This window comes from Condylura cristata, unplaced genomic scaffold, assembly GCF_000260355.1.
Source record: "Condylura cristata isolate star-nosed mole 26May11 unplaced genomic scaffold, ConCri1.0 scaffold00016, whole genome shotgun sequence".
Classification (NCBI taxonomy): Eukaryota; Metazoa; Chordata; class Mammalia; order Eulipotyphla; family Talpidae; genus Condylura; species Condylura cristata.
The window spans coordinates 13,606,413-13,623,628 of record NW_004567117.1 but is presented as its reverse complement, the minus strand read 5'-3'; the positions used below and the strand labels follow the sequence as shown (position 1 = coordinate 13,623,628).

Sequence of the window (17,216 nt, the reverse complement as noted above, 5' to 3'; positions counted from 1 at the left end):
CCTCTGAGAACCATGGGGAATGGGGAGGAGATAGAAGCCTGAAACAGTTGAGGTCCAGAGGGCACATGTAAACAGAAGCCAGGTGCATGCAGTTACAGTCAGGGGATCTAGAGGGGCAAGGACTGACCTGAAGAGAGCTATGGAAGTGGTGAGCAGACCTGCATTCTGAAGGGCAAACTACATGGCAAAGAGGAGCAGATGTGGCTCTCATTGTCATTTTGCCCTTTATACCTTTCCTGCTAGATTAAGATGATACTGCCTCATATAAATTCTTCAATTAACTTACTACACATTTGTTGAAATAATGTCCTATAACTGTATGTTCTCAGTTCTATTCTCTCCTCCATCCTCCTCCTCCTAAGCTCCTTTCTTCCTCTCTGGAGACTCTGAGGTCAATAGAAATTAGTCAATTACCATCTTTCCGGTACTGTGAGGCCACCAAGATAATTTTTTTTTATCTCTCTGGTTCACTCTTACTTACTATCTTTAATATTTTTTTTTAAGTTTACATTTCCTAAAATTTCTATAGCTGAAATTTTTCATCTAATATGTGTTGATCTTTTTCATTAGACCTTTTAACTTAATAGTTATAGCTATTTTAAATTGTCCAGTAATTTCTATAGCACCGTCATTTCTGTGTCCTTGATAGATTTGTCATGACATTGGGTTGGTTCCTGCTCTTTGTGTGACTGGTGATTTTTTTTTTTTAAATTGCATGCTAAATGCTGTGGTTACAGTGAAGATGAATCTTTCTGTGATGAGGAAATGGGCATGCCTCCTTTTGGTGTGGAAGGCTGAGTCAAATATAGCTTGGAACTGACTGAACTTCAGTTTGTGGTGCTTGTGGTTTCCCTCAGCATGATGTGTCCAAGTTCAGTGTTGTCCCTGCATTTGGTACAGGCTGATTTGCTGGAGGGTTTTTCCTTGATATTACTATTTTACAACCTTACTTGGTCCTAAGTTATGCCTCAGTTGCTCTCCAAGTTTTCCCCACATTAATACCATGTTTGTTCATGCAAGCCTGGAGGTGGGATTAGGGACAGGGGAATTCTGTCATGTAGTCCAGCCTCCCTTTAGGCCTGTGCTTCTGCCTAAGATGGTGGTTCTTTATCAGTTTCTGCATATCTGTGGCTCTGAGGTTCTGTTGTCTTGGATGGCTTGCTATCAGCCTGTAGCAATGCCTCACACATTTGAGCTGAATTCCTTTATCAGCTTTTTTGTCAGGTTGCATCTGACTGGCATATCTCCAGGTCTCAGTGCCTACTTGGAGTCCTTTTTGTAAATTTCAGGCTAGCTATTAGTGTATTGACATCTACATTCTTCATTGGTTCAAGAAAAGTTACAGCTGTGGAACTTACCTGGATTTTTTTTTTTCTTATTAGAGTGGGGCTGATGTATCTTTCAGCTTTCTAAGACCAAGATGAACATACCTGCAAATGCCAATTAAGTTATGAAACAGGCTTCCCTTGTAGCAACTTCATGACATTAAGTGTTTAGTTTGGTTGACTGTGTCTATTATATAATGTTTAGCAATGTCTGGTTGACTGTGTCTATAATGTTTAGCAACGTCTTAAGAATCATCAAGACTTTTCTTCTTTAAGCATTGTCTCTTATAAAACAAACTCTGTGTGTATGTGCCTGTGCACCTGTTTCACTTTATGCATCAAACGCTAATATGAGACTTGTAATGAACAACTCACAACCTTTGCCTCCTGCTTGCACACTGAGTCACTCTCCCAGCAGCAACTACTTTAATAATTTCAGCTTGTCTATGTTTTGTAACATCCGTGTTTCTAAATAATATGCATAGTCACTGATACTTCATTATTATTTTTTTTTCTGGTTTTGGATTTTCTATTGCCCTACCTCTGGAAGATAAACATTTGATTCTTCGTTGTTTCTCCTTAATCCCTGCCCAAACCAGTTCACCTTTCCCATTCTCTTAACCTGTGAGTAGCTTTCGGCTTAACAGGTCCTGGAGTTTGTGCCAGACGCTGTGCCCATGCACGCAGGCAGTGCTCCCTCCTAGAGGCCGAGTCCCCTTGCTCTGGGCTGGACCGGGCACCCTGCAGAGCTTTGTATGTGGTTGCCACTTCAGAATTACTTCTCATTTACTCTGCAAATTCCCTACTTTGTTTCCTGGATCCCATATTTTCCTCCTCTTTGATTTTTCTATCTCTTGGAGGTTTTTGAGAGGTTGCATGTATCTGAAAATGCCTCTCCTGTCTGACTTATATTTTGACTACATAAAGATTTCTATATTAAAAATCACTTTTCATCAGAATTTTAATGGCTTTTTGCTATTCTCTGTGGGCAATGTTGAGAAGCTCAGGGCCATTCTTATTCCTAGTTCTGTGTGTATAGTCCAATTGTTTTTAATCTTTGGTGGTAAAGAAGTTATAATTAGAAATGCAGATAACCTAAATAATGGTAACTTACCATAGAAGTTTACTTTTCCACATTTGAGTGTTCATTTTAGTAGTCCAGGACAGGTGGGAAATACTCAGGATTTTGTTTTCTCATTCTAAGTGTAGCTTTAACTTAATCATCTACTTGAGAGCATCCCCCAGTGTAAGAGCATTCTAACTCTAGGAAACGTGCTAGAGGAAATGGATGGACTGAAAACCATAATAGACTTACTATGGACACTTTCTGCTTACTCTTACTGGCTAAAATAATCACGTGGCAACACCAGCTGAAGGCTCTGGGAAATGTAGTCTTTATTCTAATTGGCCATAAATCCAGCTTTAAAAAGGTTTAGGGTTTAGTGGAATTTTTTTTTGTTGTCCTTGGTGTTTACCTTTAAATTTTTAAAATGTGTATTTTCTATTACTGCTGTAACAAACTCCCACAAACTTAATGGCATAAAACACCCAATTATTTTCACTGTTCTTAAGTTCAAAATGCTAGGTCTAGCTAGTATTAAAGTTCTAATTCATTATTTCTTGAACTACTTTTTAATGTCTAACTTGTAGAAATTATTTTCCTCCCAATTTTGATAAAAACTGAAACCTGTGTTGAGATTACATAAGAAGTAAAATTTTCATGTATAATTTTTGTGGAGTAAGTAGATGATTCTATAGGAAAAAAATAATCTTTAAAAACGTGGGAGAAAACCCAGAATAAACATGAGAATATCTGTGGCAGCATTATTCATGATCATCAGAAAGGTGGATAAAACATAAATGACTTTCTCCTCATGAATGGATAAGCAAAATTGTATAACAATACAACGAAGTATTATCCATCAATGCAAAATAAATGATACTTTGCTAAACACACAGAACATTGAAAACGTGTGAAAGAAGCCATAGACATAAGGACACATATTGTTTTGTCCCAATTTCTGTGACGGGCCCGCAAGGAAGAAAGACAGGAGGCAGAAAGGCTGAGCAAGTAGAGTTTATTGCTCCTGAGCAGCAGCTGAGATGGAGACCCTAGAGTGGGGTCCGCAGCTACTGCCAGCACTTTAGGAGAAAAGGGTCTCTTATATAGATTCTAGGTTCAGATTCTAAAGGAGTGACTCATCGCTGTGACTCATGGGAGGCCCAGTTTGTCCCACCAGTATCTCCTGGATGTGAGGCCCAGTTAATTATCACCCTTAGATGCAAGGCCCAGTTTATTATTACCCTTATCTAGTCCCACCGATAGTTGTTGTGTTATCACCACCTGGTCACCCCCAACACATATTGAGTGATTCTATTTATGGAAATAGAGTAAGCAAATTTGTAGAGACAAAGTATATTCATGGTTGTCAGAGACATAGTAAAAAGATTGGGACCTGATTTTTAGATTTTTAGTACACGATTTTTTTTTTTAAATTATGATTTATTTATTTATGCATACAAGAACTGGGATGTAGTCCAGAGGTGCAGGGGTGAGATGATTCACCAGAGACAGAGTGGGGAGCAGAACAGACAGATGTACTGAAATACACTGCTAAGGGGAGCAGTGGGCCGGTCAGGAGAGGTCTGAGGTCTGCTGCACCACACGGGTCCGCTCCTTGGCTGGCTGGGGATTGCTTGATAGTGCTGTCTTTAACCCTTGCACCAGGGAGAACCTAGTACAAGATTTCTTTTTGAGGTGATAAAGTTGTTCTTTTAATCAGATGACTGTTGCACAACTCTGATATAAGGAAAGTTATGGAATTATGTACTTTAGAAGGGTGAAATTTACAGTAAGTGAATTATGTCTTAATAAGACTTTGTTATAGTCTATATATGGATTTTTTTCCCTAAGTGTTTCATTTGAGATGAATTATGTGATGAAAATGGCAAAATAGTGGTGCAATAAGGAAATGATTGACAATTTACTATGCACACTGGAGTTATGATAATTGGGAGTCTTTATTCGTGGCATATGTTAACTTTTCTCTAACCATTGTTACGTGCTGCTGTTCCTAACATTACTGTGGCACCCATTTTTTAAAAATGTAAAGAAGGAAAATTTCACACTCAAAGTGCATACTTTATTTCTCTTCATAATAATGAACCCTTTGACCAATATGTCAAATAACCATCTTGGCCAGCAACATTTCTTTTTTAGGGATTAAAACTTGCTGTTATATGATTATCTGGGGGTTTTGGTCAAGTTTTGGGTGCTTTTATACTTTTGGATAGAAGTACTTCATCAGATATATGGTTTATAAATATTTCTTCCAACTTTTCAGATTGCCTTTTTGCTCTAATCTTGATAGTGCCCTTTTATCTACTAAGTTTTTAATTTTAGTATAGTCCAGTTTATTTCCTTTTCTGCCCATGCTTTCTGTGTCATACCCAAGAAATAATTATGAAGCTTTCCTTCTACATTCTTCTAAGGTTTTTATTGCTTTAGATCTCACATTTAGGTCTTTGACCCACTTTGAGGTTATTTTTATTTTTATTTATTTATTTTTAAAGATCTGTTTATTTATACCTACAGAACTGGGTACAAGCCAGAGGTGCAGGCAGTGAGAGGATTCACCAGAGACAGAGTGGGAAGCAGAATAGGCAGACTGACTGAAATACACTGCTGAGGGGAACAGTGGGCAGGTCAGGAGAGGTCTGCCATACCGTGTGGGTCACCTCCCCCCCGCCCCCCAGCCAGGGAACAAACTCGTGCTGCAGTGGCTGCGATAGCTTCATGGTGCTGTGCTTTAACCTGTTGCACCACCAGTTACCATTGACCCAGTAATACTGGGCTTATGTATTACCAGGGAGGGCCCTGAGGTAATTTTTATATATGGTTCAACTTCATCTTTTAAGTATGGATCTTCAGTTTTCGCATCACTATTTGTACTGCCCATTCCAGTTTGAATGTTGAACTTTCTATTCTATTTCTCTGCAGATCTGTATTTGTGCCATTATTTTGATTATTGTAGCTTTGAGGTACATTTTGATATCTGGGACTATGAGGTCTCAAGCCTTGAGATTTTTTGTTCTTTTCTACACTGTTTTGGCTCTTTGGGGTTCCTTGATACTCTATAAAAATTAAGGGTAGATTTATTTTCTGGAAAAATGTCATTTCAGTTTGATAAGGATTTCACTAAAACTGTAGATTACCTTGGGTAGTATACATAGCCTGACAATATTAGATCTTTTACTATGAACACCAGATGTCTTCTCGTTTGTTTAATTCTTTCTGCAATATTTTACAGTTTCAGTGAACAAGTCTTTTGTCTCCATGGTTTATTCCTAAGTTTACATTCCTTTTTTATTTTTTTAAAGATTTATTTATTTATGCATACAAGAACTGTTGTAGGTCAGGTGCAGACACTAAGGATTCATGAGACAGAGTCGGGAGCAGAACAGGCAGATCCATGAAATACACTGCTGAGGGGGCAGTGGGTGAGACAGGAGAGGTCTGCTGCACCATGGGTGTGGGTCAGCTCCCTGGCCAGGGATTGAACTCATGCTTCAGTGGCTAGTGATAGCTTGATAGCTCTGAGACTTTAAAACCTGCACCACCAAGAAGGCACACTCCTTTAAAAAAATACATTGAGGTAATATTGGTTTAAGTGTTGTATATGATTCAAAATTAATAGGTTCGTACCTTTTTAGATGCATGTATCACATTACACCCACAGTCTTGCTCCATAGTCCACTGGGCCCACTCTTCTTTGCTGAACTTTTAATACTTTTTGATGCTATTATAAGTGGGATTATTTTTCTTAATTTCCTTCCCACCCCCTTTTTTTTTCAATCTGTAGCTGTTTTAAACTGAGTTATTTGTCTCTGTTGCTCAGTGGTCAGATTTAATTATATATTCTGGATGCAAATCCTTACTAGAGATGATTGCTAAAATATTTTCTATTACTTTTCAGGTTTTTCTAACTTTTTTACTAATTTGAACTTTTATATGAAGTATGAAAGTTCTTCTCCTAAAATAATACTTTTAAAAATAACAGGAGATTCTAAGATACTGATTTATTTTGTTGAAGTAGAAGCTTGACTGTTTTTAAAATGGGATAGTACATGTATACAGTGACTGCCTTAAAGTGTGCATATAGACACTGTAGAAAATACTGAAAAATATGTGAAAGAAGCATAAAATAAGCAACTGTATCATATAATTTTGCTTTCAAATCTCAAACTCATGCTTAGGAAAAATGATAAGCAAGAAATACACCAAAATGCATTTGCAGTCATATGGCATTTAGCCCATGAGTATTTTGTTCTTTCTGTCTGTTTTGTATACTTACTTAAGCATTTTTACAACATTTTTTTGTTTGTTTTTGCATAAAAAGAACGTAGGAAGTCTTACAGTCCAAAGGAAAAATGAAACTCCCAGGAAAACATACTTTGTGCCAGCAGGTGCCACCTTGTATGTGTCAGTGCGCTGTTCGACCAGATGTGAGAGTGTCTCTGTGCCTCCTCCTGCTTTAGCGCTGAACAGCAGGTGCTTCCCTTCTCTCTGGCTGCTGCACACACCAATCGAATTAGCCATTATATCTCCAATGTTCTCCTGCAGATTTTCTGCTTTTGTTTCTACTGCCTTATTGTATAGCTGCAGTGAACCAGAAATACTAGGCCTGTGTACATTAATAATTAGTCGACATTCCTAAAAGAGCAGTTAGTTACTTCGAGTAAATATGAATCGATTTAGATGATCGCCATTACTGAGTACTGACTTTAGAAGATCATTTGCTTCATTATAAACCACTCCTTTGCTGGTGGTATATCCTATCAATCTATATCCTTTTAAGAAATAAAGTTCTATTTTTTAAGAACATAAGAATTTATTAAAAATCTAGGTCTGTGTGGGAAGTCCTCCTCACAGGTTTTTAAAGCAATAATGTTGAATGAATGTACTATCTGCTCTACTTTAAATGACTTTCTTAGTTTTAAGAGCCAATTTAGCACTATAACCAGTTAACTTACTTTAAAAATCAATTATAAAAGTTATTCATGTAAATTGTAGATTGGCAACCATTTAGCCATCCACTATTACAATTGTTAAATTGTGGCATTCAATTCATATTTGTAGTTACTTAATAATTGTTTATTGTAGACATAATTGATACTATATAAAGGTTCCTTTTCTGCTGTGCTAATTAGAAATTTGGAAAAGGACTATAATATAATAAAATTTTAATAGCTAAAACTGATTTCTCTGCTTTTTAGGAATTGGTAATGCTTCTTTTAGAATATTATGCTGATGCTACTGTTGTTAATGGGAGTGGACAGACAGCAAAAGAAGTCACTCATGACAAAGAAATCAGAAACATGCTGGAAGGTAAGAAACATTATGAATATTAACTGAAAGTGCATTTACTTTGGTTATAACCAACACCCAAATTATAAGTAGAAATCACTTCTTAGATAACACCAAGCCTGTACTATAAAGATAACATCATTTAAAAATCATTGACTAGACACAAAATTCACTGAGTGTTCACATAACTTTCAAACTCTAATTCGACATTATAGCAAGTTTTAAAAATTTGATCAAATTACCAGCAGAATTGAAAGTAGAAAATTTGAAACATATGACAGATAGGCTTGCAGAAGCATGACTATGACAGAATGTGAAAGAGCAGAACACAAACTACAAATAACTGCATTAGTTGTTTGGTGTTAGGGAAGATGGCTCTGGCTGGCCCCATTGTCCTGAGGACTTCATTGTAGTCCAATAGCCAGTCATTTCTTGATGGATCAGCTACATTGTCATGAACTACAAAGATTAATTTACATTTAGGAAGACATATGAGTCTGCAATAACTGAAGAATTTCTCTAAAAAATTTAAGCCAAAATGATGCTCCACTGGAAGCCTCAGTGTTAAGATCAACCTCCAAGTGTTCAGCTATGCTATAATTATTTTTATGTATTATTTCTGTTGTGGAGGTTTTTTTTTTTCTGATGTATGAACTAAGAATATTGAATTAAAGTTGCAATTTCACACATACCCTTTTTCTGACGTTTGCATTACAGAGAAAAGCAGGATAAATTTGTATTGACAGAATATTTACTTGTTAATTTTATGGTTACTGTTTTTAACTGATTAAAAACCAAAATCTTCTTATTACTTTCCAATTGGCCTTGACAACTAAAATCTCATTTGTTCTCTGGTAATAGCAAAATAATGCTGCTCATCGAACAGCTTTAAACCAATGTCTGAATTCAATTTTGCATTTAAAATGAACCCTTTCATTTTCAATTAGCAAGCAAATAATACAAAAAATTTTTATGAGAGTCTGTATTATGTAATTTTTGGAAGATTGAACATGGTAGATAAGATCCCTGCTCTTTGATAAATAGTGACGTACTTGGGAGGGTGATATACTGTCTTTGATCCTGCCCTGTCATTTAACTGTAACAAGATGAGAACACAAAACTGAGATTTTCCCGACAGTCTGGAATGTTAGGTTAGCCTGAGAAGTTGACTTTTAATGGGACCAACTATGAGAAGATGGCTAATACTCTCCCAATTCCAAACTAAACACAAAGGGCTTAGTTGACTTTTTGGGTACTATGACCTGTCAGCTAACATGTCCATAGCCTGGGAAATAATAATAGAAAATTAGTTGAGTGATTCTGTTTGGTGAGATCACCTTAGTAAGTTATATCATTTGTGGATAGTTTATTAAATGGGTCAGGCTGCAAACCCACCAGGTCACAGGTAGACCAGAAATCACATCATAGGGTAATGCACAGGGTGTAAGAGATCTTTCACTCCAGAAAGACTTTTGTAGACACAATGAATTATATTAAAGCATCTGATATATTTGAAGAGCTGTTATATTGGAAGACAAATAATCTGATTGGTGCATACCAGAGCCAGTAGATAGAGTGCCATCTTTGAGTCCAATGTATTATAGTAAGACTTGAGTTACTTGAAAATGTTGAGTTTCCCTTGAGTTGGGAAAATTTCATGAATAATAAAATATGTACATATATGTCTTTTACATATACTCGTTAACATTTACTCCATCTGGTTTATCTTTTTATATATTGTTGAATGTTATTTCTCTTAATCTTTTGCTGAAATATTTGGAGCAATTTATAGACATCAATATTTTAGCACTAAATAGTTCAGTATGATTTTCCTAAGAACAAGGGTATTTTCTGATACATAATATTGCGATCAGTATCAGGAGATTTAACATGAGTATGGTATTTGCCTCATGTGCAATTCATATTCAAACTGCCAATTTCCGGATGTCTCTGTAACATGTTCCCCCTCAATCTAGGGTCCAGCCCAGAATCTGCATTTTTCTCTTCATATAGTTAGGTACACAGATGCATTCCTGATGGGAGTATTATGGAGCTGAAGTTGTATTCTTTGCCAGCGTATCACATGGAGCCACACAATGTCATTTTATACCTCTGCTGGTGAAGTTAACTCTTAGTACTTGGTTTTCCACTGTCAGGATACCGTTCCCTTTTGTAATTAAAAATCTGTGGGGAGAGAAGTTGAAGCCATACACACACAGAAATATGTATGTATAATGTGTTTAAACATACGTGTGTGTATATATGCTGATTAAACTTCTAATTGATGATTTTAGCATTCATTGAAAATTCTTGACCGAATCTCTGATTACTTCTAGCAATGGCAAATGGTGATTTTCTTTTAGTGAATCCAATTGTCCAGGTCTCCCTTGCATTTTAAGTGTTTTACTGTTTACTTTGTGCAGGTATAAAATTTTATTGGGATGGAGTTAGACTTCTTGATCTCTGAGATTCTTAGGGTATGGGATTCTGATTAAAGAGCTTATAATATTAATTTAAAATTTATAGGAAAAATTTTCATGGATTATTGCTCTGTAAATTACTGAGGTCTGAAATAATGGAGAAAAATGTATAGTATGCTGTTTTTATAAGCACAACACAGCTTTATAATCAGCACAGACATCACAAAATAGAACTTTCTAGCACGCTGTAAACCCTACCCACCATGGATTATTTGGTGAATCAACAAATTGAGTCAGCAGTTCTCTTGCAGTGTTCTGAGTGGACACAGGATGGGAAATGTCAAGGAACAAGTACAAAGTTTTCAACTCAAAATTCCTATTTTCTTTTATAAGCCTATACATTCTAGAAAGAAACACTAGTGTCCTTTATCTCCCTTCCTAAAGTCTAGAGCCAATATAATTAAGTGCTGTTTGACTATTCAATAAATATTTATTGGCCACATAAGCACTTTGCCAGACCCTGTCATAAATGCCTAGAACACCCAGGAAGTAAGCACTTGTACCTGACTGTGAGAATGATCCAGGGGGTAAATGACAGCTGAGGCTAACACAGCCAGTAATAAAAGTGTAGACACGAGGAAGAGACATGTTACTGCTCTCAGGATCTCAACCAAGTAGTGATAGAGCCAGGGAGAAAACAGGGCTAAGAACAAAGGTCCCAGCAAAAGACTTGAAGAACCTTACACAGAAGCTTGGTAGCATTCCTGCAAGGTAGAGAGAGGGAGTTTGGGTATAGAAATTAAAATGACAATAGAAGATAGTAGTTGTGGCAACTAGCCAATTCTAGCATTTTTCATTTTCAAGATATATGTTCCCTATAGTTGAAATGCAGTGGCCTGCATTGTAGTCTCAGTAACACCAGGTACATAGTAATGACTGGCTATTAATAAATGTTCATTTTTTCTCAGGAAACTTTTAATAGTTTCTCCTTTGCAGTCTTTACACGGGGGATTATACATGTACTTGAAGTGGGATTTCTTTTTTCTTTTTTTTAAAGATTTATTTATTTATGAATACAAGAACTGAGGTACAGGTCAGAGGTGCAGGGAGTGGGAGTATTCACCAGGGACAGAGTTGGAGCAGAACAGATCTACTGAAATACACTGCTGAGGGGAGCAGCTGGCCAACCAGGAGAGGTCTGCCACACCACATGGGGTCACCTCCCCAGCTGGAGATCGAACTCGTGCTGCAGTGGCTGTGGATAGCTTCACAGTGCTGTGCTTTAACCTGTTGTACCACCATGGAGGATCCCTGAAGTGGGATTTCTTAGCCTGTCCATGAAATTTGCTTTTCTGTAAATCAAAATAGAATTCAGATCTAGCAGAAATGAGATCTAATTACCTACTTCAATTACTTAAACAAATCAGATAGCTAGTTGCTCTTTCCTGCTAGTATGATTTGAGAAGCAGTGTAGAATATTAATAATGAACTCTGTAACCAACCAGCTTTTACACCTCCAGGCTCTGTTGGTTAGGTTCTTTAACCTTAGTTTCTTCACCTATAAATTCAGAATAATAATCTACTTCATAGAATTAAATAATACCTTTGAAGGCTGTAGTGAGTTAATATTTTAGAAGTGCTTTGAGTAGCATTTGGGACGTAAGTGCTACAGTATTTTTGGTAAGAAAACAAAGTATGTTACGGGAATTATGTAAGTATATGTGAAACTAAATACACGTATATGGTTCATATAGCTTCTTACCAATGCTAATTATTATTCCACATCTTACATTTCTGAGGTCAGAACTCATTCCCCACTTACCTACCTTTCTAAAGCAGATGTATAATAGTATTACCAAATGCAGAAATAATGCACAACTATTTGTGATGAGTATTGTTGTGAGTAGGATACTTAAAGTTCTCTAACTTGAAAACATTAATTTATACACATCCGAAAGGAAGTTAAAGTCTATAAACCTGAAATGTAAGGCAATGAGAATAGTAAAGTCTAATTGCATTTGAATTATGATTCAAAACATTGTGACTTAACTTGATCACTTTATTCTTTATGTATCTTTGCAATGAGAATTTGCTAATAGAATCCTGAATAGAAGTAGAGTAATAAAGTGATACCTACTTTCCTTTTGCAGCTGTAGAAAGGACTCAGCAAAGAAAGCTTGAAGAATTGCTCTTGGCTGCAGCAAGAGAAGGCAAAGCCACAGAACTCACAGCTCTGGTAAAAAGAACAAAACAAAACCAAACATTCATTATATTACACATTAATTTCTACTTAATGTTTAAGTTCATAGTCAAATTGTGAACCAGAATACTTGAGTTCATATAGTAAAATGAAAGTCCTTAAATATCTATAATACATTACATGGCAGTAGCTTCAGCAGGATATATTTTAAAGATTTTTCTTTGGATTTCTGATTTACAACCTCAGCCCTCTACTGCAAATTTATTGAGTACAGATCTTTTTCTTAAGGCAGGCCCTTAATGTAAAGACAGTCTCTTTTTTGGATTAAGTCCATTTAAAATTGAAGTAGGATAAATAGAATTCTATAAAGGAATAAGTTTTTCCAATTTTAAGCAGTACTTTCTGAAAGGTACACTATTCTTCTAGAAAGAACCATACACAGAAGAGACAATATTTTGGAATTTTGATGATGTGTCAGAATAGACTGAGGCTTTACCCATTTTTCTCCTGTTTGGAGACCTACTTTTCAGTTTCCATTTCCCACATAGTTTCATTAAACAGGAAGCTCTACATTTATTCTAAATTCAAGATTGAAGTATTACCATTGGCTTTAAAGTTATTTTAGTTCACTTACAAAGGTTTCTTTGGTTTCAAAGATTAGTGCCCAAAAAACATTTTTAAAACTTCATAAAATGAGACTACACAGAAGTCTTTTAAAGCAGTCAGTTGGGAATAACCAACTCAATAGAACTTTAACATTTACACAGTTAACATTTATGGTTTTAAGTCTTCTGAATGTCTACAGTAGATCAACTTGTAATTTTGCTGTAAGTGAAAATTGTGAAACCGGTAAGAGTTAGCAAATCTTAGTGAAATTTAATGTGCAGGGTGGGCTGGGTGGCTCTGGTGTAGTGTGTGGTGTCTGTTTTTAGACATTGTAGCCCCTTGGCCACCAGCTGGCTGCTCCAATGAGCAAGAAGTCACTTAAGAGTCCAGATGCCAAGGAACTCAGCTGTTCTTGGGCTCTGTGCAATGCGAGTCCACATGCCTCCCTCATGTGTTTTGTGGGGGAAAGTCTGTCTCTAATAAATGACTTAGTGTTGGATTTCTTCACTCCTTAGCTCAACAGGCCCAATCCTCCTGATGTCAACTGTTCGGATCAGTTAGGAAATACCCCCTTGCATTGTGCAGCTTACCGGGCTCATAAGCAGTGTGCCGTAAAGCTTCTAAGAAGTGGAGCAGACCCTAATATGAAGAATAAAAATGGTAAGCATATTATAAAAGCTGTTACTACTCATTTGGAAGTCATAAAGACAAGTCAATGCTAAGTAAATTTAAGTGTTTTGTTTTAATATCCAGTCTTTGTTAAACTGCATGGTTCCCATTTAATTTTGAAGTCAAGGCATATACGTACTTTCTCACACATAAAAAAGCTTATCTTATGCTTCCAGTTAACAGTCAAATGTTTAATAATGCCTGCTCCATCAGGAGGGCCTCATGATGACTACGTTCTCACCCTCAAGGAAAGACACATAAACACACACACACAATTAATTTTCATCTGTGGTAGTTATGTTCTATAAAGTCTACATTCTGAGCTCTGAATACTGAATCATTGCTCCAGCAGGAAGAGGGAGTTAGGTTCCTGTGAATCTTTATTTACAACATTTATATCACCTAATCGATACGTAATTTTTTGTTTGTGCTTTTTATTTTAAAACACTATTTAATGTATATTACTGATTCATTAACATTGAACTCTCTGCCAACAGCACGTAACTCAAGCCTAACAGAACTTAACTTTGTTAACACATTCTCCACATAGCACATGACAGCCTTAGGAGCACTAGACTGCACTGCAGCTCGGGGGCCAGTTTCTATAGGGACATCAAAAAAAGCAAAACATAAGAGAAAATGTAGCATTTGATAAACCATGATGAGGACACTTGTTTATAGAATGAGAGCTGAAACCAGCCAGTCGAGCACCACCTCATTCAGCTCAATTGGAAGCTTATTCAATGCATGTATCAGATGACTAATGTTTTGCACCAGTCTGGACACACTTGCAGATAACAAAGAATTGCTAAAAATGTTTATTTGGAGGTTAGAAGTAAATATTGGTAACAGGCAAATTTGCAAATATGGAACCCAGAATTATTATCTACTCTATATGCACATTAGCAAAGATGGAATTATGGAACCAAAGAGGAACTGCAAAAGATGTCCTACGTATTCAAAGGGGGAACATTATCAAAGGATCTTAGATGTCACTGTTTGGGGTATGTAGATACTTACCACCTACCTGGGTTAGAACTCATGAGTAGTCTCATGAGACCCTGTGTTCACCTCTGTCATAGTCTAGTGCTACTCCATGGTAATTACTGGCTTATGTAGCTGTGTCCCATGAGACAGTCCCTAAGCAGATGGCTAATATTTTACTTTCTAGTTTGCCCAGCACCTAGTAATACGTGATGTAATGAATAGCACATGATACTTCTACACAATGCATGTTTGTTGAAGGTGTGGGGTAATAAGAAATACCTTTATGAAGGAATAGGCATTTGATGTGACCTCTGAAATCCTAGTAGGATTGAAGATCTTTTCATGTCTAAGTACTTCTGTTGCTAACCCACTGAGGGGCGCGCTGACTGCTACATTTGCCCAAACAAACATAGGAGACTCCAAGATGCGAAAGAATGAAGCAGGAGCCTGGGTCCTGGAGTCCAAAGTCTGTTTATTAGGACTGCCCATGGGTATATATAGGGTTTGTATGTGCAGGGAAAAACAGGAAATGTGTCCTACACAGGAAGTAGGGTGCATGTTTGTACTGGATCTAGGGCTTCTTGTAGCTTCTACTTGAAACAAAGTAGTGGGTTACAGCTATTTGCAGGACAGAGTGCACCGTGCTCTGCTGACCTGTTGGTTGGCCTTACTGGGGAGTGTGCTCACCCATGTGCAACATTAGCCAGGGCGGACAGGTGCATTTGAGGTCCTGCAGTTAGCTGTATACTTCAGTTTGTTTCTAACACAAATCTCTTCCCTGTGTTTTTTGTTTTAAAAATGTAAACAGAGTACCATTATCATCCACTATGAATTTAATATGAAATTTGGGAAAGGGTGTACTAAAGGGAAGAAAGATTATAAAAAAATGGTGTTAAAGTGAAAAAGGAGACAAGTTCAGGTAACAGTCTACATTCAAGTAGATAAAGGGGAACAGTGCTGGGTAATCATGTAAATGGGAGTTAGACTGTGGAAAGCCTGGAAATGCCAGTCTAATTTACCCCTTAATTTGCTTTAAGATTAATGTGGTCACAGTTTTTCAGATAGATTGTAGCAGGCCAAGACTGAAGAGAGAGTTAATTAGGATTTGAACTTTATTGACAGAGGGAAGCAGAAACAATGAAAATTCATTCTAGAATTTTCTGCTTCTCCTTTATTTCCAAACTATTTGAAGCTTTCTGGTTCACCAGGCTGTTCTTGTTCTTTATGTTCTTCTTTGTGCCAGGAATGTGCTTTTCCTGCTCGTTCACCTAATAAGCTCTAGTCTCACGTCAAAAGTTAGCTCAATCTCTGATGGAGAGCTTCTTGGGGCATGTAGATACTTATTCCCTGGAATAAGTTTGAATTTAGAAGAAACATTAAAAAGAAATTATAGGATGGAGAAGGGAAAGCACTCAGTAGATGTGAGGAAAATACCAATTCCAAGGAAGCCGAAGGCAGAGATAACACAAAGAGTAAATGTTAGGATCTGACTGAAAAAAATGCTGCATAAGCCAGTGATCAGGGCTGAGTGGTCCTTTCTCCAAGAACAGTTTTTACTGGGCAAAAGATAGTTCAAGTAGGAATGACAAGAAACTGAGGCAACACACTTTTTCCCAATTTTTAGTACTTGAGAAGGAATGACTCCATGGAGCATTTTTTGGCAAAGGGAAAATTAAATCTGTTTAAAGTCAAGGAGGCTCAACACAATAGAATCTTGACCCTTAATTCTGACAAAGTATAACTTTTTTAAAGGCAATAATTTGGCAACAGGAAGAAAAAGGATCATGTTTGATAAAAGATGATTAGGAGGCAATGAGAAAAACTCTCACAGACACAGCCAGAAATGTTTTACCAGCTGTCTATATATCCCTTCCCTCAGTTGACAAATACAATTGATTTGTCTTATCTTGGGACAGGGTAGTGTGTAAGGAAATTTTATGTGGATCAGGAGAGTCCAAAAATCAACATTATACACACACATAAAATTTCTATTTTTGAAAGACATCAAAGCAATCAACAATGGAGAAGGGCATTTTTTTATTTTTTTAAAGATTTGAAGATTTTTCTCTATGCATTTTTTTAGATTTATTTATTTATATAGAACTGGGGTGTAGGCCGGAGATGCAGAGGGTGAGAGGATTCACCAGAGAAAGAGCAGGGAGCAGAACAGCAGATCGGGGAGGTACGCTGCTGAGGGGAGCAGCAGGTGGGTCAGGAGAGGTCTGCCACGCCATGTGGATCTCCTCCAGGGCAGGCGGGGATCGAACCCATGCAGAAGTAGCTTAAGCTACTTAGTACTGTGCTTTAACCCCCTGGCCACCAGGGAGGGCCTATTTATGCATATTTTATGAAGATCTTTGGTCAGCTTGCTAGCTTTATCTTTGTCTTTACCCTTTGTTTAGTTTCTTTGTTTTCCACATATAAGTGAAACTGTCTATTTCTTTCCTCTTCTCAAAACAGTGAACCATTAATGAGCTTTTAACCCTATACTACAAATGTAAATTAGATGGATGACAGAGATAAAAGGATTAAAGCCATAAAAATTACAAGAAAGGCCCTCCCTGGTGGCGCAGCGGGTTAAAGCACAGCACTGAGAAGCTAAAGCCACTTCCGCATGAGTTCGATCCCCGCCTGCCCTGGAG

General features: G+C 37.1%; 1 protein-coding gene across 2 annotated transcripts in view; it reads left to right on the top strand.

The window, feature by feature from the left end:
• OSBPL1A (oxysterol binding protein-like 1A) overlaps positions 1-17,216 on the top strand; it is a 182,137-nt gene that overhangs the window by 29,798 nt on the left and 135,123 nt on the right. For both annotated transcript variants that reach the window (XM_004683793.2, XM_012725894.1), the window contains exons 5-7: positions 7,602-7,713; positions 12,263-12,348; positions 13,434-13,578. In XM_004683793.2, coding sequence (XP_004683850.1) covers positions 7,602-7,713; positions 12,263-12,348; positions 13,434-13,578 — 343 coding nt within the window. The remainder of the gene's footprint in view (positions 1-7,601; positions 7,714-12,262; positions 12,349-13,433; positions 13,579-17,216) is intronic.